Source organism: Phodopus roborovskii, unplaced genomic scaffold (assembly GCF_943737965.1).
Source record: "Phodopus roborovskii unplaced genomic scaffold, PHOROB, whole genome shotgun sequence".
Lineage (NCBI taxonomy): Eukaryota > Metazoa > Chordata > Mammalia > Rodentia > Cricetidae > Phodopus > Phodopus roborovskii.
Window position 1 is genome coordinate 16,102,514 of NW_026126558.1, and position 26,049 is coordinate 16,128,562.

Sequence of the window (26,049 nt, forward strand, 5' to 3'; positions counted from 1 at the left end):
TCTCCTTGTGACTCAGTATAGCGTCTGCTTTACTTATGTGATGCAGAAGTGTAATCTTCCATGGAGGGAAAGCTTTCCAATAGAAAATATACAAATGTCTTTCAGGGAGCTGTGTCGGAAGGAATGTTCCTGAAATGGGCATTCTGCCCTCCTTTCAAACATCAGCCCATATTTATGGAGAGCTCTGTGAGCACAGAAGCAGATGAAGTATTACATGAAAACAAAGTACATTCTTTCATATTTTTCAAGGAGCTTACCATCTACGGGAAGACACACATCCCTGAGACTTGATTATTCATGCCCTTGTTCAGAGCTTTGCTTCTGGAACACAGCAGTGTCCCCAGAGCTGCCTAAGATGTACAACATAGTCCGTCTGCAATAGCCTCTGAGAAGGGTGTTGGCTGAGCTCTAGGAATACTGAACCACCTTGAGCAGTAGATACTGTCTCTACATGTATGTACTTCACGTGCAAACCCATTTCACAATTTGAAATATTCTCCTGCAGCTGACTCTTCCTTCCCCACCCCTGCTCCAGAAGTTTGAGCATTCTCAAATTTTAAAGGGCTGTCACTTTTCAAAACAATATTCTTCCCTGCCCCAAATAGGTTACCAACAAAAACATCCAGGAGGGTGACTTCTTAAATTGAGCTCTGTAGTCCAGCCCTAATAAAACAAACTAGGCAGACAGATGACTCAGTAGATAATGGTTCTTGCTCTGCAAACTTAGATGCCTCTCATTTAATCTCCAGACCCCACAGGAAATAAGAAAAGAACTGACTCCTACAAGTTGACTTTTGTCCATGACCATGCCACAGCATGCCCAAGCATACAAAGAAACATACTAAGTATATTTCTTATTTTTTAAACAACAAACCTAAGAAATGTGTTTCTTGGGTACTCTGTGAACATGCAACAGCTTGAAGTCTGCCAGGCTGCCACAGGATTAGAAAGTGTGGACTCCTAACTTGAGACCTGGGAATACAGGTTACCCTATGAAGCTGATTAGATCACAACATCAATATTTGACTGGAAGAACATATAGTTTACAGCAGCCTATTTTCTGAAATCAAATGTCCTCATTGCCTATTGAATTGTATGGGGGGAAATGAATAAGCTTTATTTATTCATACTGCCATTGGTTCTTGAAGAAAGTTGCAGAGGTATGAGAGATTTTTTTTTCCCTGAAAGAAACTTCAGGACAAATTAATTCTGCAAGTTACACTGTGAATCATAGCATTATTGATGAGGACAGATGACTAAAAAACTTAAAAGAGAAAGATTGGAGTAGAAAATGCATGAACTGGAAAATCATTCCTACAATAAGAGAAAATTAATTTTATTTAAAGGTCATGAAAGGATTCTTCTTGAAAATATAATTAAGTCCTTTGTTCATTTGGGTAGAATTACCCTCCAAAATATAAATTGAATAAGAATTTTTCTTTAGGGGCTGGAGAAATGGCTCAGCAGGTCAGAATTTTTGCAGAACTTCTTTTGAATCACTCAACCCATGTCAGGCTTTTCACAGATAAATACAGGTCCAGGGTGATCTGACACCTCCCATGGCCAACACAGACAATATCATTCAGCTATGCATATACTCAAATACACATGCATGCATGTATGTACACACACACACACACACACACACACACACACACCCTAAAAGAGTTCTGCCCTTAAAGATCAAAGAATAAAATTAATATAGACCTTCCATGAGCTAGAGGAAGGGGCTACAGGCCAAACTCTTCTTGGTTATAAGTGAAGTCAGCATTTAACAGCTATCATACGGTTTCTTTATTTGAGAATCATTACATATGAATTACTAAACTGAGAAATAAATCAAGTGGAGTCACTGTTAAACTATTACATAGTGAGCTATTCAAGCAGCAGGGTGATGGATAGGCACTTGAGACCAGCATTACTGAATCAGGTTGGGGACCAAGCACTCAAGAAATCAACAGGAAATGGGTTATACTATTTTTGCATAGAAGCATAAAAGAACCCAGGATGATTTAAGGGACTCATACTTTTAAAACAACTCAAATGAATACCATAAAACGGAAGGAGGAATAGAAGCAATCTCTACACAGAACCACAAAGAACAGCAACTCTCCTGCCATGGCTCTAAATAGATGGAGGTAAAGGCAGTGATAGGCTAAGGAGCTGAGGGGCTGTCTATGACTCCTGCATTCAAATATCAATCTAAACTAACTTTCCGGATAATGAAACCCTTAGCATCTGCTCTGGCAAGGGAATTTTAGTGTGTTGTGGGAAATCAGAAGTGTTATTTCAGCCTCTGCTTCTAGATGTGGCCAAAATCACCAAAATATTTGATTTCCTTACTTGGAAGATGAAGAGATTAAATATCATGTTTCATATTACCAAGATGCTATGGAGATCAAAATGGAAGTGCCACAGAGTCCCAACATTGATGACACTAATACCATTTTGATAAGAATATCTACAATCGTTTACTCACCTTGAAAATGTCTCTTTCCTTTAATCTGTTACAGTTTGAATGTAATTAATTTGTGTTTTTATTATTAACTCATTTTTAATTTACATCAAATACTTTAATTAAATTTATTTACTTTGCATCTTGACCACAGTTTCTTCTCCCAACTCTCCTCCTATTACCTTCACCCATCTCCCTTCTATCTCCCCCAAACCACCTCTCCTCTGCTTCTGTTCTGAAAGGGGCAGGCTTCTCATGGGTATCAACAAAGCATGGCATATAATGTTGTGGTAGGACTAAGCATCTCCCTTGTATTAAGGCTGAGTAAGGCAACCTAGTATGAGGAATAGGTTTCCAAAACACAGCCAATTCATTAGGGGCAGCCTCTTCCCTCACTGTTGTGAATCCCACCAATAGATCAAGTTATACAACTGCCACATATATGTAGAGGACCAAAGTTGGTACCATGCATGCTCCTGGTTGTTAGTTCAGACTCTGTGAGCTCCTATGTGCTCAAGTTAGTTGCTCTTATATCCAATATTTTTTAAAGATTTAATTTTAATTGTGTATATGTGTTTGTGTCAGTTTGTACACTTGTATGTGGTGTCTTCAAGACCAAAGAGGGCATCAGACCCACTGGAACTAGAGTTACAGGCAACTGAGTGCCTCCTGGTATGGGTGAAGGGAAGGAACTTGGGCCTTCTGAAAATGCAGTATATGCTCTAATTATTGAGTCATCTCTCTAGTACCTACATAAAAAATAGTTTTCATGCATCTATTTATCAATTGCTATTACACAAGCACTATGCCACATGCTACCCTGAAAGCTACTATTTCAGCAATGGATCACATCCTGTCTTCAAAAGTCCTCCAATCCTAAGGAACTATTTACTGAGCTCAGAAGAACTTTCAAATTGTAAAGCCAGAGGAAAGAAAAGAGCAGAGTTACAGAAAAGAAATGTATTTAAATTAGATTGGCAACCAGGTGTATTTCTGCTGTTGTGATATTTAAGCTGAATATGTGAACACATACATAAATGGATGTTGGGCAAGGAAATGAAAGATAGTAAATGAGTATTGTTGGGAGGGTAGAAAAGGCTGAATGGATGGCATTGAAGAATAAAATGGAAATAGCCCACAGGAAGTGCCATTTCTACCAGGTCACAATGACCAAGGGAAGACTACTTCTGGGTTTCTTTATTTTGTTTTTGTTCCTACTTCTCAGTCAGTGTCAATATGGTCTTTCAATTCCAAGTCCCTCTAACAGGCAGGACTTGAATTCCAAGGGCAGCCTCCACAACACTACATGGTTGCTACAAACATCTAGAACTGCATCCTCTGTAATTCCTGCTTTCTCCTGATATTTCACTGGACACACATTTTTCAATAATCAGCCAAGGATTGGGGGATGTGTGCAAATTTTGGAGCACCCCATTGATAACCATTTTTTGAATATTCTCTTCTCAGTTTCTAGCCTCTCTCAAGACTTGGAATGCTGACCTCTGTCTCCTAGGACTGGAATGACAAGGAAACTTTCTCCTTGTCCTTTGAAAATGCCAGTTGACTATGAATCTCCTGGAATGTGTTTCTTGGCTTTGTAGAATCAAATGTATTCCCAAGTTTCTACCTCCTTTGAAATGAATTTCAGAGCTCTGAGGCCAGTTTATGAAAAAATATCTACCTAGTACGTTTGTTACGGATAGTAAGTTAACCCATCAGAGCTGTTCTGACTCAACATACTGAAAAGAAAAGTCATCTATCCTTTTTTTTTTTTCTTTTAAGAAAACATTTATAGCTACTCTAATCCACTCATTTATCTAAGGTGGCCAAATGAGCATATTTTCAATACTACCATTTCTTTATATTATTTCCTAGTTAAAAGATAAAAGGGAATACTCTTTGCTGTTGTATTTGATTACCTCATATTATAGACTATTATAGAGATTATGAAAGAAATGTAGCTTTCCCTTCTTTATTGGTTTTCAAAATAAGAAATTGGAACCTAAATATCTCTCCTATGTGACTAATGGGGCTGTTAAAAGTTATAATCACAGGACAAGCGAGATAGGTCAGTAGGTAAAGGGCTTGCTGCCAAACCTGATGACCTGAATTAAATCAATGGAACCAATATGGAGGAAGGGGGAATTATTTCCCACAAATTGTTCTTGTGCACGCGTGCGCACACACACACACACACACACAATATTTATATTATAAAAGCATGGCTAGAAAGATAGTACAGCAGTTGAAACTCTTTGTGCTCTTGATGAAGCTCCACATTTGGTTCTCAGAACCCATACCTAGCAGCTAAAAACTACCCATAACTCCAGCTCTAAGGGATCCAATACCCTCTTTGGGGCTCCATGGATGCTGTACCCACATCATGTTGAAATGCATACATAATTTTCAAAACTAAAAATAAATTTTAAAAAACTAAATATTATTATGAACTCCTTCATTTAAATTTACTTGATGTGTTTTGAAGTTATTTAGATAGTTTTTATTGATACTAAATGTTTCTGCTGTGGGATGGTATGAGCCTTCTCGATTACTTCTGAATTCTTTAGACACAGTTCTGATGGATTTTCATAGCTTTCATTTTTCACTTTCTTCTATTATAATGCTAATGTATGTGGCAATATTAACAGAAGACTACTTACAAAATAAAAATATCAGGACTATCCAAAAGATTTACAAAGAATGAAAGAATTCATCTGCTGAATTTTGTGCTGACTAGAAGCTATGTTCCTTTTAAACTTTGACACAGTACAGGATCCTTCAGGTATATCCTACAGGACGAAAAGTCAGATGAAATGCTGGGTCTAAGTTCGCTGGCCAGACCTCCAGCAGTTACCATGAGAAGCTTGCTCAATAAAATGTATTTTGCTTTATCATAATTCTCCATTTTCATAAATGAACTGCTTTTAATTTTTGTCCCGACTAAACACATGGTAGAAGACATCAGGATCCCTACAACAGAAAATGACTACCCTGCTCTCTTTGAATTCTATGGTGGTTTAAGTAAAAATGTCCCACATTGGCCCATATGTTTGGATGTTTAGTCATCAGGGAGTGGCATTATTTGAGAAGGATTGAAAGGTGTGGCCTTTTTTGGAGGAAGTGTGTCACTGAGGGTCAAAGACCCACACTAGGCCCAGTGCAGTTCTCTTTGCCTGAGATTCAGAAGTGCTGCCATGCTGCCACACTGCCATGATGATAACAAATCCTCTGAAACCAGAAACAAGGCCACAATTAAATTCTTTCCTTTATGAGAATACTTTGGTCATGGTGTCTCTTCACAGCAATAGAACACTGGCCAAGGAAAATATTATCTTCACCTTGGTAAATATCTGCTTTGTTAGGAGTCTTTCTTATACTGGCTGTTTATGTTTTCTAAGCTGAACTCCACTGATGGCATTTGTTATATTCTGGATCTTAAGTGTTCTCTGAAGGTTTATATAGTCAAGGCTTGCCTCTTGCTATTAGGAAATGGTGAGAACATTAAGAAACACAGTCTAATAGTCTTCTAGGCTTTCAGCATTCATCAGAAGCCACTGTGGAACCTCCTTCTCTTTCATTTCTCTCTCTTATTTGCATCCCAATAATGAAGTGAGCAGCTTTATCATATGCTATTGAAACAAAGCTCTGCTTTACCCAAAGCTCCAAATCAACAAGCCAATAGATCTTGAGCCAAACTTCTAATACAGCCAGAGCAAACATTTCCTCTTCTTGAGTTGATGACCTCTAGTGTCTACTCCAAAATCAGAAAACTAGCTCACAGTGCATAATTCCAGTCTTCAGTGTTCAGGCATTGCTAAATGCACATTTCCACATTTTTTAAAGTTAGCATGAGCTCTGTAATGATTGACTTATGTTCCTTTCAATGAATAAAGCCCATAATTTTCTCTTACATAGTCAATATTTAAGCAATTATATGCCATAGTTCAGTACTTTTCTACATTTGTGCCCATCAAGTCTGCTCATTCACTTCTCCCTGTGCCCTATTCCTGACTGTCAGGGGTTGAACATGCTGTTTGGATGATGGGGGAAGCCTTCCTGAGTCTCACCATAATGCCCCCATTCACTCTATCATCTATCCAGAAGATTGATGACAGAAAGGAAATTGTTGTGAGCCAGGACAATGAAAACACACTGTGGAGAAGAAAGACAGGTGAAAACATCCCTTGTTCTAAAAGTGGGATATCAGAAGAGAAACTACTATTTGCTGAGGAAAGAGAACAAGTAAGGTAATTATCTATGTAGAAGAATGGAGGCAGAGTATGGGGCAATTGCTATAGGCATCATGCAAAGCCCCAAGGGCTAGAAAAATTGTACAACAGTGGCATGTCACAGCAACTGAAAATAATTCAATATGGCTAAATAGTTGGATATTCCTATTCAGTAGCAATGAAAAAAAAACCCATGGGCTACAAAGTAATGATGCTTGCTCAAGACTAGCTCAAGACTACAGACAAGGAATTTAAAGTCTAAGGGCAATTGCCCAAGCAATTCATTCACAATTCTGAACATTACCTCTCTCCACTCCCTGAGTGTGTCAGATACATCCTCTGTCACCCACTTATTCTCCCACCCCTGCCTTTGTTGGCTTGTGCTTGTCTTTGGAACACATAGTGTCCCCTCATCTAATCATCAAAGATTTTATTCTCTTTTCCTTCCTGTCTTCCATTACCCATGTCCTTCTATCCTTCTCACTTTTCTCTGGATCTGTAAATTTATACTATTCCTTTGATGGTATAAAATTTAGCTTCTGTTTGACTCATTACTCAGGAGACAACTTCAGGTTTGCTGACATTAAAGTGGAGAAGTCTCTTTGACACAGCTTTCTACATACCTGGCATCTCTTCACAATCAGTTGTTGCTCTAACTTGTTGGGGCAGAGGGCAATAAAATTACAAGTGGGTTTCATTTTCCCTGAAATAATTGCATGACAACTTGAGTTCATAACTTTAGTAGGCACATGTATTACACAATATGGGAATAAGCTGATATAAAAATGTGAAAATACAGCTCATTGGGTAAAGATGCTTGCTGCCAAGCCTGATAACCTGAGTTTGAACCTTGAGACCTACATTGAAGAAAGAACTAACTCCACATGTTGCACCATAGTTAAAATATTAACTATATGAGTAAATAACTAAATATATTATATATTAAATGTATGAAGGCTCTGTTCTAATTTTAGAGAAGCATTCTCATTTTTCAATACTCAAGCAGTTGTTGAAACTTAGCACTTCATTATTTTATTAGCAGTGACACAGGGGAACATTTTATGATTTACTAAGATATAAATTTATGTATGTTTCAGTTCTATAATGTCAACCTAAAGGCTTGGAGTGGCTCCATATTTCATATGTACTTGAACTCAATGAGTCAACAACAGGATTAATTATCCCTCTGTTCTCTTCCAAGCCTATTCATTCTCCAGTGCCCTGGCCCAGTAAATAATACCACCTTCCAGTATTCCAGATTCAATGACTCAGTTTCCAGTTACACTGTGACAAAGCTCTGATCCTTCAGTATCCTCAGTAGACTCATGACTCTGACCTTCTCCCCATTTGTAGATTGCTGCACCAGTATGGTATGCCAGTTGTCTTGCATGAATGATATCAAAAACCTCCAATTCTGATTCTACAAACACATTTAAACCTTCAACCTGTAATGTTCATTTCTGTCTATGTCACGATTCACAAATGCAAACTCATCCTCTAGGCTAATTAATAATGCCTACAATAAGGGGTTGGCACTTCCCACATCAACTGCCTTAATTAAAACAGTTTCCTCTCACACATTCCCAGAGCCCAACACAATATAGACAACCCATTCATGGAGACTCTCACCCAAGGTGATTCTAGGATGTATCAAGTTGACAATTAGGTTGTATCAAGCTGACAATAACAAGTAACAATTCCATGACACATCAATTCTCTTTCCTGTATTTACCTGAGTGGAATTATTTCTTTTATCTGAAATCTCCTCCAAACTTACTCTGTAAAAATACATATTAATTTCAAAATATACTATTATCAACCTCATTTATTAACCTTAATATTTGCCCTTCATATTTGTAAGCTATAGAATTTCACAAGCTACACTGCTTTGCATTGATGACTACAATGTGTTTCAACATTGCACTACCTATCTTACTTACTAAAATCTTACTTACTAAAATACACACTATCTTAGGATTTCGCTATATACTCAATATATAGTAAAGTTCTCTCCTAGAAAAAAAAATGTCAGTATGTACTTACTTGTGAATAGACACAGGATCTAAGTGTGTGTGAAGAGCTCTAACTTTGGAAAGTGATGTCATTCACTTTAGATCTTGGTCTAACATGTGCTGTCTGATCTTGGACAAAGTTCTTGATTTGTCTGTGGTCCACTTTCTTCCATGCCAGATGTAAGGCACTTTGATATATACTGATCTTGAATGAATAGTACAGACAAAGCCTGTCCATGAACAAGGTTATGTGGGCGCATTTTGGGAAGAAGCAATCAAAAGAGGATTGTTTCATTGGACATGGATGGGCATCCCATGGCTGTTATCTGGGAGAGAGACTGCCTTCACCCCAAAATCTATTGTTTCATATTTACAGATATTGCAGAAGAATGACCTCCTATTTCTAGAGAAAATTCAGCCCGATCTTGTCTACATCACTCAAAAGGATGGCAAACAAAATCAAAGAGCTGGGTGTTTATGCTGAAAATATCCAAGCCCTTCCATTCATGAGTGGAGAAAGCCAATGGTCCCAACTATTTCTATACCCAGTGACTGAAAGCAAGTCCATGGCTCATTAGGTAGAAAATTCTGCTTGTCTCCTTCTATTTCTTCATAAAATGGTGATATTCATGTACCTCCTCCTATGTGCTGTTCAAAATAAATGAGAAAATACAAACAAATAATCCTCTTTTGCTCATAATAACTATTCAATACTTGTTGGCTTTATGGTATCATGTGTAATCAATTAATACTCATGTAAAGATGGTGACATAAATTGTAGGAGAATGTGAATGTGATGATTATTCAATTGAGAGATTAAAGTTAATATGATCCAGCTCATTCCTCAAAGTCACTTATATCGAATCCAATTTTAAGTTGGTTTCTGGCTCTCTATGAGAATATCTTTCCATTAAACTTATTATTTTGTATCTTGTAATAATTTAAATCTATGCATCCATCATTTTACACTGGCTCCTGTCACACCATTTTACTCTGTGTATTTGAGTTTGAAATCTACTACTACTTAAATCATGGGTCAGTAAGAAGAGAGCACACATTGGTAGATGGGGAATGTGCTTATCCTCAAAGTATCAAATGCAAGCATAACAAAATGGGTGTTCCAAAGACTTACATGCACAGGACAGTAGAGAGACACTTAGGTTATCCTGAGTCATGTGCATATCAGATGCTAGATTCAATCCCCAGGACTGTAATAATAATAATAATAAATAATAATAATGTTAGAAATAACATGATTGTCCAAGTTCTAGCTTCTAGAACTTGATTGTCATAGGCTATTTTTCAAAGGGTGATTCTTTTTCCATGTCTGAAAATTATGAAATGAGAAACAACATACTCAGAGGCGCTAAGCTGGCCAAGAAAGCCAGCAATCCAGCTGGGCAGATGGTGAGAAGGAAGCTGCCCTAAAACTCAGCTCTGTGATCCAGCAACAGCAGGGAGCAAGAGTGTAAGTCCCGGGCTCTATAAGACTTGGCTGCAAAACCCAGGTTTGCTACTTCCTGCCTGTGCAAGTCAACCATTCCCAGCCTTAGTTCTCATTTATGAAATAGGAAAATGGAAACATTATCTTGTCAAATTTACCTGGGTCTCTTTGAGATGTCATAAACATCTTTGTACAATGTCTATAAGAAGCATTCAATGAACTGGGTAACTCAGTTCATATTCCCAGCACCCACGTGAAAAGTCAGCCACAGTGACACATGCATATAGTCCTAAGTCTGAGAAGGCAGATATGGAAGGATCCCTATGGGCTCCTGCAAAGATAGTCTAGTTGAATCAGTGAACTCCAGGTTCGGTGAAAGACTAGTCTCAAAAAAAAAAAAAAAAAAAAAAAAAAATAGAGAGAGCAAGAGGGGAAGACCCCTGACTCCACATACATGGACACATGCACCCACATATACACAAGCATGCACAAAAACAAAAACACACACATATGTATCACATACATAAAAAAGTACCCTAATAATATATAGTAACTACTCAGGCAAGTTCTGCTTTTAGAATTAGAAATATTAATGCTATTAATATTGTTGGTGCTGTTGCTAATTGAATTACTCTTCCATCAAACATTCCATCAAACAAAAATTATAATTGTTCTAAGAGCCTGAAGGGAAAAAATGTTGATGGATGATGGCAGTGGGTACTAGGAACATCATTAAAATATATGAGGAGCTCCAGGAGTCTATACAGAATGATCCCTTAGTCCAACACAGTTTTTAAAACTTCATCAGTGGTCTGGAGAGATGGCCTATCAATTAAGAGCACAAACAGTTCTTCCAGAGAAAACAAGTTCAGTTCCCCGAACCTGCATTTGTCAGTTCACAACTCCTTGTAACTAACTCAAGCTCCAGGGATCTGGTGCCCTATTCTGACCCCCCATGAGCACCTTCACATATATACACATACCTACACATAGACACACAATTAAAATAATTATAAAATATCTGTAAAGACTTCATCAAATCATCGGCCATTTTTATGGTACTTGCTTTATTTTTCCTGTTAGTAAAAAGAAGGAGAACCTACCAGGATAGTATCCTAAAGTGATTGAACACATATGAAAGAATAAATCTCCATTGACTAAAAAATAAGCAAATAAATTTTTGCTTGAAGGGTAATGATGTAGTAAAGTTGAACAGTCCCGGGTTTTCATTCTGGAGTTTTCCAACTGTTAATTGTAAGACACTGGGTCAATGCCTGAGTCTCCCAAAACCTCATCTGGTTTGTCTGATTATTATAGACCATGTTAACCAACTCATTGTTCTATAATAACAGAGCTCCTACCAGGGCGGTGTGGCTTGAGGTAGACTATCAATAATTCTTAGGTCCCTTCACCACAAGAACATGTAATAAAATGCCTCATTAGGGAGAGACAGTGAAATCTGTGGTTTCTTCCTTTTTTTATGTGAAGATATTTCAAACACATTTTATATTCTGACAGAGGTCTTGGCTGTCTCTTTTAATATATGCTGAGGGCATGGCACACTTAAAATCAATTCCTTGGCATATTATTTTAATCTAGAGAGAAAAGTACTCAGCTTTCATAACAGCTGGCTGGTCATACTAGATGGACTGTTGCCTCTTTTCTGGAAGTCAGGGAATGGACTTGAAGCTGTTTGCGTACTCAATAATGTGTTTAAGTTTTTTTAAGAAATAGGTACACATAGACAGACACACACACACACACACACACAGAGAGAGAGAGAGAGAGAGAGAGAGAGAGAGAGATGCTTTTGCAAAACTATAAACTGCATTGTGCAATGCCTATAAGAAGCACTCATGGGGCTGGGAGGTAAGTCAGTTGACATCTCCAGCACGCACAGTAAAAGCCAGGCCCAGTGGTACAGCCTTGTAATCCCAGCACTGGGGGCAGGGCTGGATGGGAAACAAAGATGGGCATATCCCTGGATCTCACTGGTCAGCCAGCAGCTGATTCAATAAAATCTAGATCTGTGAGAGGCCCTGCCTCAAAAATAAGGTAAAGAGCAATCACACACACACACACACACTCATACACTCACACACACACACACACACACACACACACACACACTGGGGAGAGAGAGCAGCACACATACACTCTTCATCTCTGAATTAAAATGTTAAAGTTGATTGATCCTGTAAATATTGGCAAGTGTGGTCACAAGAATGGCTTTCACTGAAAACATCCTGGTCTGCTGTCTCTCTTTATACCTACAAAGTTGATTTATTTAAATAGACAGTGTGACTTTTCAAGCATCTCCTTTGACATCTGTTTCAATGTGCTGTGTAAACAAAACACTTACGGTATGTACACCCGAACACCTCAATCCGCATTCCGATTCTGCCCTTGGGGTTCCATTCTAGAGGGATGAAGCGCAGAAACCTGGCTTTGATTGAAGGCTGGAGTCTATAGTACACAACGCTGTCTGCGTTCGAATTTCCGGCAAAACCCTGGAAGAAAAGGGAAAGAAGGGACTCATGGTATCTGGAGATGTCAGTGTCACCTATAATGACTGTCTATGTGCACACCTAGCCTTTCCCTTTTTTCCTGTGAAAAAATGCCACTTTAAAAAAATCAGATGAACAGTTTTGTCTCTCCATCCACAGAGTTGACTGTTACCTACTTTTTTTGTATTAAGAGAGGTTTTAAATTACATCACAGCCATTAAATCAGCTTTCAACTACGATACCCTCAATAAAAATTGCTTCTGCAAAACACAGATTAAATGTACAAGTGTGCGTGCCTGCAGCTGCCAGCACAGCAAAGGCATGGAAAAGCCGAGAAAATAATCTCTCAGTATTGAAAAACTATTACCTGATTCAGCAAAGAAATTGCCCACCTGCATCAGCTATTGCAATTTCTCAGCTCTCTCATTAGCATAAACAAAAGCCTCCCCCAAGTAGGAGCCATGCTTTCTAAAAGGGCTGCTAAGCTTCATCAGCACACAGCCTCAAACATGTCCAGAGCTGTAAAGGGAAAGAGGAAGCAATGAGAATTTGGAAAGACCTGTGATTAGACTTACAGACTCTGGCCCTGGAAAGCTAGAGAGACCTTTGGAATGATGCTAAGCCAGCACAGTCAAATTGCAGATGAGGAAATTAAAGGTCACAAAGGTGGGGGGAAAAAAATCTCTGGAGTCTGCAAAACCATTACACTGAGTGAGCCCATGCTGGTTCCTTCCACAGTATTAGGGCACATTCACATTAGAGCTTGCCTGCAAAAAGATGCAGAACTCAATGTCTTAGCCACTTTTAAAAATATTTTTAAAGATTTATCTTTTTATGTTATATGTATGAGTGCCTGCATGTATGTATGCAAACCATGTACATGCCTAGTGCCTGGTAAGGGCAGAAGAGAGCACCAGATCCTCTGAAACTGGAATTACTACTGTGAGACTTCCTTTGGATGCTGGGAACCCTAGATGGGACATCTGCAAGAGTAGCGAGAACTCTGAACTTCTGAGTAACATCTCTATTCCTGAGCCACTTGTGTCTTCCCTGGCACCCCTATAAAGAAATCGGCATGGAACAGAAGCTTGTTCCACCACTTATATTTCATCTTTGTTTCTTCTGCACCTCTCTCCTCCACCTCTTCTTACCCTTCTCCCTCTTTCTTCTCCTCCTACTTTTTTTTTTAATACCATCACAATTGGTTTACGTAAAAGAGACATGGGAATGTTGCTATTTCAGATGCAGGATCGTGATGACAGGTCTCCCTAATGTTAATCAATATGGGACCAGCTAAGAATGTAAACGTGAAGGCAGCTGGCTCCATTATTATTACACGATACTAGTATCTATAAAAATAAGTTCTAATACTTTATAAAGAAAGAATCACATGTTTAAAAATCAATTTAATTTGATTCTCTTAGCAAGCAGTTCACTTCCTCCTGTTTCGTCAGTATCCCATTCACCCAGTTTTCAGGTGCCATGCTGTGAGCATTTCTGCAGATGTATGATTAGCTACCTATAAATTAAACCTGAAATCTGGGCACCTGTAACCCTTACTCTTAACCATATACTAGACTGGTTTTGGAACCAAGTACAAAAAAACATTTGGGGTATTTCTATGAGTGGATTTCCAAAAAGTAGAACTGACCCTGAATGTGGATGATTCCTCCAATGAGCTGGGATCCTTGACTGAGTATCAATGAGAAATGAGAAAGAAGTCAAGCATTAGTCACTCTCTGCCTCCTGACCATGGCTCTGGCTGCTAAGGCTTCCCCTCCATGGTGGACTCACTCTCAAACCATAAAAACAAAATTAAGCACATCAAGCAGCCAATATAGCATGTCTTACCATCCCCCCTACTATGACACCCAGTTCCACAAGGTATGTTTTCATCAGACCTGTCCTCAAAGCCTGTTTTTAGACCTTCCATTCTTCTGTTTCCTGCCTCATCCACACACCCACTCTCAGTGCTTTCCCCAGCAATCAGCCAGTAAGATTCGGACAGAATTACAGCCCCTCCTCCCCCCTGCTTTCTTTACCTCTCAGACAAAGCCCAAACCTCTCATCAAGTGTGACAACCACAACTGGGGTGTAGCCCCATGGGCTCTCCTTGAAAAGGCCAGACTCAGTCCAGGTTAAGGCCACTGAGTACAACCATATCCTCTTGTCTTGTCAAGTCTTGTCTATGTGGCCTCCAGCTGAGACAGCATCTTCTTGATCACAGCTTCTTGGGTGGTATATGTGGCCCTCCAAAACAGATCTTCCATTCTGCTTTCTTTGTGTTTCTTATCATTTGCAGGAGGGAGGGTCTTCCTTCCCTTTACTATTTTTTGGATTTGTTTATCTTTCCCTACTAGCAGGAGCATTCCACTAAAGCTTGGTCCTTAACCAACCTGCAGCTATAAAAGTGAAATCCCTGCTTGGTTCAAGGTGGCTGTCAGCAAGACAATTACACATTTATGTTTGAGGAAGAGCAGGCTTGAAAACATAATTAAACTAGGCTTCTCAATTACTGGGTATCTCAGAGCATGGCCCAACCTGACAAGACAATGTACTATGTTGATTATGACACAGAATGGTCTAGTATATCTCAGACACACTGGAACACAAAATGATCTTTCCTCACTTCTCATTATCATTGTAGATTACTGCTGCTGTTCTGCAGAGCACCCACCTGGGCTGGTGCAGTTTGCCAGAAGGCAAGTAGAAGAACATAGTTTAACCCTGGACTCTGATCATAAGGACCTTTTAGAAAGTTCCACAGTTTCCTGTTTCATTGGTCAAGATATTTCACTAAGGATTAGGTAAGAAAGATTATCAAACTAGCAAAATCCCCATTTTACCTCATCTCAACACTACAGCAGTTTCCATTTCTGTGTAGGTCATGAGCATCTGCCTGAAAATTGGATGTCCATGTAGTCTAATTTTTCCTTTAGAATGGTCAAGGCAGGGCACATTTCCCAACTTGAACTACATGTTAAAGTTTTCAATGTATATCCCTAGGCATTGGTGTGTGTGTGTGTGTGTGTGTGTGTGTGTGTGTGTGTGTGTGTGTACTCGTGCACACGCCCACATGCATGTGTGTTTATGCACACAAGTACATGCATATTTCACGTAGACCCTAGGTATTGGTTTGAGTGTGTGTGTGAATACATACATATTTTACTGTTGTGGTGATCCCAGGCACTGTTGTGTGTATGTATATGAACACATATATATGCAAGTATCATGAAGATCCTAGGCATTGGTATGTGTATACATGCCTATATATGCATGGGTTATGCAGACCCTAGGCACAGATACATATGCACATTGGTGTAGAAGATCTCCACATTCTCAAGGTACTGTGCAGTCAGGCCTGAGAGCCTGGTCTCCAGATACTGGATTACATGTGCTGTCTATCAGTTTTTCTCATGCCTTTGATTCTAGTTTTTGGGTGCCACTGACAGACTAATGTCATCTGTAAAAATAATCACTTACCAAGTGACCAGGTGGATGATTAATTAAATGACCTTCTAAAAGATACCATATTTTCCCCAAAATTAATAGAATTTTCACACATTTAGATAGATACACTACAATGATCTCAGCTTCTTAGGAAACTGGGAGAAAAAGATTCTCATATTAACAGTGATAACAGTTGGGGTAAATGACATGGGAATTTATGTGGATGGCAATGTTTGTTTGTTTGTTTACCTGATTGACTTATAGGTTATTTAAATTTTTAAACATAAAGTGTAAATATAAAATATATAAATATATACCATTTGCATAAGTAACTTCCCTGGCATAGTAAAAATTTTAGTAGTTCTCTCTTACAAAATGATGAGGATGAAGATAGTGAAACCTGGGATTTTTCAGTAAGGTGGCATTCTTTTTATAAATATTTTTTAAAAATTAAGACAGTGCTATAGGAAATGCAGGCAGCAGCGTGACCAGCAGAAGTATCATTTAGGAACACTTGGGGACCTTAAAATTTGTTCCACTGCAAGGTCATGTGTAAAATATCACATTACTATTTCTCACATCAAAAACAGATTGACAGCATTTGCTTTCTGTTACCTTTTTGAAACACTCAAATAACCAAGATTCAGTATTAGATTCAATGCTTATAGAGAAAGTTTTCAGACCACCTGTGGGAGTGCATGATTGACCCTGTATTACCTTATAAATGAAAGTTTCAAGGCCCATTGTCAGGTGTTAAACCCATCTACTTTGTCTAGGAGATGCCCTTCAATCTGTTATGAGGGAAAAAAAACCTTTTTTTATATACTATCAAAATTCCTTAAAATAAACACAGAGATTTCTTTGTTGGCTTTGGTTTCCTCTTTGAGAAGGACCAGGGCTCACTTGTAGCTAAGGCTGGCCTCAAACTCAGTATCCTCCTGCCTCAGCCTCCAGGTACTGGGATCCAGCTGCTAGCAAGAAATACTTGAATTAAAATGTCTTTCTCTCTCTCTTTTCCAGGTTTTATTTTTTTTTTAAATTTTGAGGTTGTATATTAGTTACATTCTCTCTTCTCTTTCCTTCTTCAAAAAAAAAAAAAAAAACTATGCATTGCATGAGCAAATTTATTTGCTCCTTTCAAGAGTGCTCAGTGCTTGAACACTTGTTCCCCAGCTCCAGCTGTTCCATACAGTAAAAGGTTTTAGGGCTGGGGACTCCCTGCAGGAAGTGGCTGTACCTTCTCTCTGGTCAGCTGAGATGTGAACAAGCAGTTGCCATTGGCTCCACCTGCCTGGAGCATGGCTTCCCCTGGTTACTGCCATATCCTCTGAATCATAAGCCAAATGAAATCTGCCCCCCCCCCTTAGAGTTACCTCTTGGCAGGAGTTTGATCACAGTGACGAGAAGCAGCTAATGTTTTGCCAAGCTGAGTCTGAGTCTCTGGTCTCCCACCTTCTCAGTACAGAGGGAAGTCCTGCCTTTCTCCCTCCCCATTTTATCTCACAAGTTTTTCAGAGAATAACGAGAATTTAAGAAGGTTCCATGAGGGTTAAGAAGAAGAAATATAAGTAATGTCTTTATTCTACTGGGCTCTACTCACAGATTAGCATAAACCAAGGAACCTACACCAAGTCTGTTTCTGTGGGCTTGTATTTGACTCCAGGCCTGCTTCCCAGGAGGGAATTCACACCCAGTCCTGTAAATCAGAGGCAGTAGGGGAGAACCTACTGCTATTTTTTTTTTCCTAAATAGTCATGATGTAAAACTGTCTTCTAAATGCTCGTTTGTATCCCTGGCTTAATGCTGCACTCAGCCTTCACCAGAGAAGGGTCCCTTTACAATAGTCATCAAGTAATGTAGAGACCAATAACCAGACAAAATGCCAAGAATATGAAATGCTGAAGTGATTGTCTCTAAATGTTGTATCTATACCACCTACTCCAAAACTCAGGGAATGTTTTGAAATAGTAACCAGAGATAATATATATGCCAGAGGATAGAGAAATACAAGAAAGAATATATTCATCAATCCTGAACTTTATTGCAACTATATACAAGATTTCATCATGGATTTGGGAGGGGCCATGAGGCTCCACCCCTTCCTGAGGGACTCGTGGATGATGTTAAGAGTTGCTGGGAGAGAGGCTGTCATTTTCTTAAGTGCTGCAGCCACTGACAAGTTGCCTGTGACCCAGTAAATAAAATCCCACCCAGGCAACTCTAAACTCAGTGGGTCACACCCACTGAAAGAAGACTTGAAAGTAGGGGATGGATTTGTTGGGAAGAAGAAATGTTTTAGTGGATAAGAAGGGTAAAAATGACTAAAATCCATTACATACAAGCATGAAACTGTCAAAGAATTTTTGAAGTATATTTTCCATCATTCTGGTTCCAGAGTCTCAAAGTTCAAGGTCAGAACTTTGAGATTCACTATCAGTGAGGATCACTAGGTCAGGACTGGCAGAGTCAGCATCAGTGAGGATCACTCCCTAGCTTGCAGACTCCACCTTTCTGCTCACTCACATGTTAGAACGGACAAAGGACATCTCATAGAGCCAATGTGCCTTTCATAATAGCACTAATTCCATTGCTATGACACCCTAGACCAGATCACTTCCCAACAGGCCCTGCCCACCAAATGCCACTGCCTCAAAGGTTGGGATTTCAACAGGAAAAGCTTGGAGGAGGCAAGCACCCAGATTACAGCACTAGCAACTGAGTTCTGCATTATCAATTTAAATGTCTTCAGCATGAAAATTTGTCACTCAGAGTAGGACACAGCTGAAGCATTTTATGCAGCTTTAATATTGGTGACAACCCTGAGAAGCAGTTATTTTTGTACCCAATTTACAACTGAGGAAAATGAAAATTATAGAGGTTAGGCGTCTAAAGTCACACAGCTAGAAAGTGGCTAAGTAAGAATTTAATTCCAGGCTGTTCTGACTCCAAAGCTCATAATTTAGCAAAGTCATCAAAAGGCTTCACTTCAGCAGAACAGGAACACAAAACACCTACCCTGAAGGAAGTGTGATGTATTTTCTAAAGTGTCTCCCTCTTTCTTATAGTCCATACTTAAAATATTTCATACATCTGACAATAATGCCACAGATTTTGGACATGCTGAGACTCGGCTCTATCCACTGACTTTCATAGATCAGAATAAGATTATGTTAAGCTTCACATTTTCTCCAACCTACTGGAGAAAAACAAAAATAAGAGACACTGTTCTTAAAACCCTGGCATATAAAAACAGTAATCACTTAAAGATACAGTGTATGCTATGCTATGTTATGACATCATTAAATATGGGAAATATCTAGAAATAAAATCTAGGTTTATGTGATGGAAAATTGGAAAGCTTAATTGTGCTTTCTTTCTTCTTGACTTGTTGATTTCACACTCCAGTGTGATGTCCATAGGTAACTTAGAAATGCATTCAAACCATGACAGGAATGTGACTCAGTGGTACATTGCTTGCCTAGCATTTCAAGACCTTGGGTCTGATATTCAGTACTGAAAAATACATGCAGTCAAGATCATTCATGAGGTAATGAATTAAAATTTTTCACAGGATTTTAAAGAATTTCCTAAGTGATTATAAAGTTTATGGTGAAGTACAACAGCACTAATTTCTTCTGCAAATATTAATTGAATAAGCCATGTATAAAAGCCAAGATGTTTAAGAAACTCCTACCTGTGGCAATTCACAGGGAGCCATGAAACGCCACTATCATAAATCAGAAACAGGAGACCAGTTATACATAGTTACATAGCAGACTCAGATTGCATATAAATTGATCCAACTATAGCCAAAACAAACAGCAGCAACAGTAGAAATTCAATGCAACAGACAGACAGGCAAACATGAGAATCCTCTTGTCATTATTGATCTCTTGTATTATGAGAATTCCAGTGACCTACATGCGACCTGTTTCCAAATGCAACTTATTTTGCTATTGTCAGTTAACACAGAGACACTGGCTAAATCATGGCCACAGGCTGTCAAATAAAAATCTCTTCTTTATTTGATGTCGGTTATAAATCTTGACTAAATGTGTCTCCCAAAAGGTCCTTTAGGTTTGGAAAGTGAAAAAAAAAATACTGAAAAGTGAGTGAAAAGTGAGGCATTCACTAACATGAACCCAGATAAGAAAAACTTGCAAAAATATGTCACAGAAGATGTCATGACCACAGCTACAAAAGATTGAGCTGACTGATTTTTTTTCAATGCAAATGTAATTCTTTTGTTTTTATGCATAAATAGTAATGGCAGCCTAAGAGTCTAAAAGGATGTGAAATACATACTATTATAGCGTTAGAATAGCAAATTCTGAACGAACCCCAGAATAAAAACAAACAACATCAACAAAAGCAAAGCTTGAGCTAAAAGTATAGAAATAAATATTCATCATAAAACAGAAGAAAACCCAATAATAATTAGTTATAATAATAATAATATATGAGGCCCCTTCTCTTAAGATGTGAGTTAAAGGATTCTTGAGAAAGAGAAATAAAAGCTGAGAGAACATTTTTAAGTCACTAGTCCCTGAAGGAAATTAATACATTCTGGGCCTCTGCAGATTTTGTGTCAGAAGTTAAAGGGTCACAATTTAAGTACAGGGAGATGGAAACCCTAGAACCAAGAATAATGTTTTGTTTTCTGCTTTGATTGATTGTTTGTTTGTTTGTCTGTTTGTTTATAGAGAAAGACAGAAAGAGAGAGTCAGCTAGCATGAGGTAGCATGGTGGGTGGGTAATTAGGTGAGAAAGATCTGGGAGGAACTGCAAGAGGGAAAATTATGATCAATGTGTATCATGTGAAAAAATTAAATAATTTTTACAAGTAAAAAGTAGTACTTCTATTTTCTCAATTGAAATTATAGCAAAGTACTTGGTGAGGTTTAGTTCCTTTTGCTCCCAGTAGAAGTGAATAGAAGGACAGCTTGTAGGAAACTAATTACCTGTTCAATTTTTTCTCATCTAATACCTTGTATTAGATGAAAAAATAGTTAACATCACCAAAGGATTGTTCTTACAGGAAAATTTACTGTCCAGAAAACACAGACACACACACATACCCCCCCACACACACACAGAGAGAGAGAGCAGCAACAGCACGTATACACATGAGCAATGTGTAGACACACATGTGCACACACATACAAAGATCACATTATATTCACATCAAAGAGTAGAGATAAATTCTGGTATTCAGTTCATTTTCTCCTCCTAGTTCCTGTTTTTATTCAATCTAGGACTCTAAAGGAGTGGTTCTCAATCTGTGGGTCATGATTCCTTTGGGGGTTGAACAACCTTTTCACAAGGATCACCTAAGGCCATTCTGCACATGAGATATTTACATTACTGTTCATAACAATAGCAAAATTGTTGTTATGAAGTAGTCACGAAATGATTCCATGGTTAGAGATCATCACAACATGATGAACTGTATTAAAGGATTGCAGTATCAGAAATAAGAGAAACACTGCTCTAGACCATAGGATGTTTCCATGGTCTATTCATGATTCTCTTTCCTTCTCAGTTAAAATTCTCTGAGAAACCATCACAACACACCCAGACGTGTATATCCTGGATGATTCCAAATCCTATCAAGATGATAATGATAATTAACTATCACAAACCACCAACCAAGAACCACACCAGCCAATACCTTGACCTCAGGTATACCTTAACAACTTCTGGGACCACAAGAAATAAGTGTTTATTGACAAATTGTAGAAGCAGCTTGCACTGACTGAGTCACAGTAAAAAACCACCACCCCTGAAATGTGGAGAGACACACTTATTCAAAGACTGAGATATGTCAACTTGAACCCAAAATTTCTGGTACTCTGAGCCAATATTGATGCTCATGAAAATTTCTGATTTATTGCAGGAGAGTGAATAGCTATTATCAGATGAGTGAAACTTCCTGTGGTCACATTTCTGAGACCTTCACATTCCAAAACCTCTTTCTATCAGACTTTCTAGCAGAGTCTCAAAACATCTGGGCTGGCAGAGGAAAGATACAGTAATCACTGAGTCTTCCACAACAAATGCCAACTCCCTTGGCCAAATGCTGTTCCAACTAGAGAGGCTACTTCAGTCTCTCCATCTTCCCAAGCCCTTGGGGTGACCCTCCGGAAAGAAGTCAACAGGGACAGAGCTTCCAGAAAATGGACCAAAACCTCAACACCATAAAGGAGGAAGAGTAGAGCACTAGAGCAACCAAACGGGATGAAGGTTATGCTACTGACACAAAGGCATTTGAAGCAATGAAATTTAGTAGAAATGGTATACAGCACAACCCCTCCCACACATGCTGTCATCCAAAAAACTCTAGTATAACATAGTTGACAACTGACCATCTCCAGGTAGGGTCCCAAAGTCAAAAGGTAAGACAGAAACAAATGCACCAAGTTTGACATCAGTCCTCATATTAATGGTGAACACAGCCTTGACTGCTTTCAGCAAAAAACACTACACAGCACAGAGCCAAGAGAACAAAATCTGCTAAGGTGAAACAATTACCTAAAACAAAATCAGATTCACCCACAGCACAGATAATGAAATTATATGGTCATTATGTTATAGGCTATAACTGAAAAAGGTGATCGGCATGTAAGAACATTGGGGTCATGTGGGCAGAAAGGTGAAAACTCTAAAAAACGAAAAAAATAAGAATCAAAGGAAAAGCTCAAAGTGGAATAGAAGGTACTATAACAGAGAACAATGCCATCTGAAGGATACATGATTCATTTAACACAGCCAGAAGGGGTGGGAGGGGGATTTCAGTGAGTTGGAAGATAAGTAAACATAAAGTTCCCAAGCTGCAAAGAACAAAATCAGGAGAGAGCTCCCTTAACATCTGGGACAATTATAAAAGTTGCAATGTTTATAGTAGTAAAGCATCAGAAGGAAGAGAACAAGAAAGAAAAAGGAACAATTAAAATAATCCTGGATAACCCCAACAACCAGAACAGACACCATTACAGAGCCAAGAAGACTGGAGAATTAGAATCAACTCAAAATAAAGCAACTGTGAATTATAATATATTGAAATTGAAGAAAGGCAACTGCAAAAGGAAACACTTTCAAAGAAGCCAGAAGGAATAGAGACTTTAAAGAAAAATCTTGTTTTCTAAAGAAAGTATGAATAATATCAATAATTTAACAGTAAACTTACAGAAAGAAAAACAAAAGTCAATTTTTACTCTTGAACATAGCCTATACAATCCTTACAAAATAGTAAAATAATGAGTCTACAAAATATATATTAGGAATAAAAGACAATAAATCACATTTGAATCAAGTTTAGTGTCAAAATGCAATGACTGTGATCATATTTAACTGATTAGATCTAATAAACCACAAAAAAGAAAATATGGTATTACCAACAGATGCAGAAAGAGTATTTGGTAAAATCCAATATGCTGCAAATTCACAGGTTGAGAATTTTCGACTACAGTGTCTACGAAGATCTTACAGAAAAAATAAATAAATAAATAAAATAAAAAAATTACAAGCCAGATGGGGTTACAGAACTAAGATGGGGAAGTAGAGGTGGCATCCCAATCTTAACCAAGAAGCTATTTGCAAGTAATAACTGCTGGCAAAAAAAAACAAAAACAAAAACAAACAAATAAATAAAAAAACAGTTTAACAGTTTTCTCCAATGCAATGTCACAATGTCACTGAGTATATCAGCCACACTCTAGGGCAGGCCCCATTCCCAATAGTAGTTGGCCAATATAATGAACTCCGTAGATGAGTATGGTTATTGTGTTTTGGTTTATTCTTACTATTTTGATTGTTTTGATTTTTATTGTTTGTTTGTTGAGAGAGTTGGGTGGTTAGGGAGTTAGGAAGAATCTGGGAGGAGTTGGAGAAGGAGAAAACATGACCAAAATTCTGTATGAAAAATTATATTTAATAAGAAATATAAAAAGAAAACAAACAGTTCAGTAAAGATGATAAAGATTTAACATTTACATGTATTTATCTAAATGCTCATAGGGGAAATGTTGTATTTTCCTCCTTTGTTCTTTTCTGTAGGTCATTAAGAGAAATGCTTTTCATCCTTGTATTTTAGATATCATATAATTCATCGTGCTTTGTACCACAAGGAAACACATTAGCATCTTTCATTTTATCATTAATATTACAAAGCATAATGACATTCTCATGACCATTATCATTAAAATAACTATTGTTAAGTGCTGAAGGCAGACAACTAAACCCATCCCAAGAATGTTATGAGATTTAAACTGGATTGTTCCTCACTCACCTTGACATTCTAATATATTGATTAGTTCTCAGAGCCCTTCAAGAAGTCATTTACTTATTAAAGGAATTCCAATCATTTTCCCAAGTGGAATCTTCAATATGTTTCTTAGAAAGACTCAAACTCAGGCCATCTTTCCAAGAAATAAACTGCCTGCTTTACTAAACTTAATTTGAAAAATTGGAGTTGATTAACCTAATATTATTATCCTGCTAAATTTACATAATACTAAAATAACTCCTAATGACTTATTACTACATCCATAGGTGTAGTATTGAGACTTTACAAACACGAAGATGCAGTACTCCCTTTTAATGTTGCCTTTAACTTTAAAGCTCACCCACTACTTTTAGAATGCACAGAATGGGGCCAGTGAGATAGCTTTTTGATCAAGGTACTTGTCATGAAGCATAATGACATGAGGGTTTTGTTTGTTGGGTTTTAGATTTATTTATTTTATACATATGAGTGTTTTGTCTGTACATCTGTATGTGTAATGTATATAAGCCTGATGCCCATGAAAGCCAGAGAATTGCATATCACCTTGAAACTGGAGTGATTGACGGTTGTGAGCCACCATGTGAGTACTGAGAACTAAACCTGGATCCACTAGAATAGATAGTGCACTTACCCCTGAGCCATCTCTCCAGCTCCAGTAACTTGGGTTTGAAATCTACAATTCACACCACAAAGAAGAGAACCGACTTGTGATTTGGTCTCTGACCCCCGACATATATGCTGCAGCACAAGCTCCCAGGCACATATATATGCACACACACACACACACACACACACACACACACACACACACACACACATAGACACACAATAATTCTGTATTATCTTAGATTCATTAATCTTCAATTGCTTTACAGTTTATTCATACAATTAGAGTTTCACAATCTCAAAGTCAGAAGAGAATCCCCATTATTTAGTAATAATGTAAGTGGAGACCAAAATCATATAGTCTTCCTTAGCTTATTCATCATCAAGAGATAAACATGTTTGTCCTCTGGAAGCCTAAGGTGATTAAATGCACACAGTTGACATCGAGTTAGACAGATAGGTGCAAATTTTTATTTCAATCAATAATAGCACCTGCCTAGTTGCATTGCCTTTGAAACACTGCCAGATATAATAAAATAATACACCAGGAAATGTCTCACATATCCATGGGAAACTTGGTGCAAATAAATGGAACCAAAAGATACAGAATACTTAATGTTTGAGTGCATGCACTCCATTTTTAATGCTAAGATATCTGTGATTTAGGAAATGCTCTACTCCACATGGTGATGCATGCTCATTTATTTCATATTCACCAAAACTCTTTCATCTTTACAACCAATTTTTCTGTTCAAACACCAACCATCACCAATCCCAACACAAACAAAACCCTAAAATCACCTTCATTCCTTCCGCATAAAAAGGAATTAAGGATAAAGACAATAAAGCATCTACCACTCCTTAGAATTCTCACACTTACCAGCTACCCATTGAAACACTGGGATCCAGGAGACAAAGGTTTCAATCTCTTTACAAATATGTGGGCATGGTGTATACACATGTAATCCTAGCACTTGAGAGGTAGCCAGAGGCAGAAGAGTGGATTCAAAACCAGCCTGGGCTACCCAGTTACCCAACAAAAACCTTGTTTCATTTACTTTT

At 38.1% G+C, this 26,049-nt stretch overlaps 1 protein-coding gene across 1 annotated transcript in view; it reads right to left on the reverse strand.

Annotated features, from left to right (window-relative positions):
* Cntnap4 (contactin associated protein family member 4) overlaps positions 1 to 26,049 on the reverse strand; it is a 274,098-nt gene that overhangs the window by 115,451 nt on the left and 132,598 nt on the right. Inside the window, exon 4 of the mRNA XM_051201516.1 lies at positions 12,503 to 12,650. Within this exon, the coding sequence (XP_051057473.1) occupies positions 12,503 to 12,650 (148 nt within the window). The remainder of the gene's footprint in view (positions 1 to 12,502; positions 12,651 to 26,049) is intronic.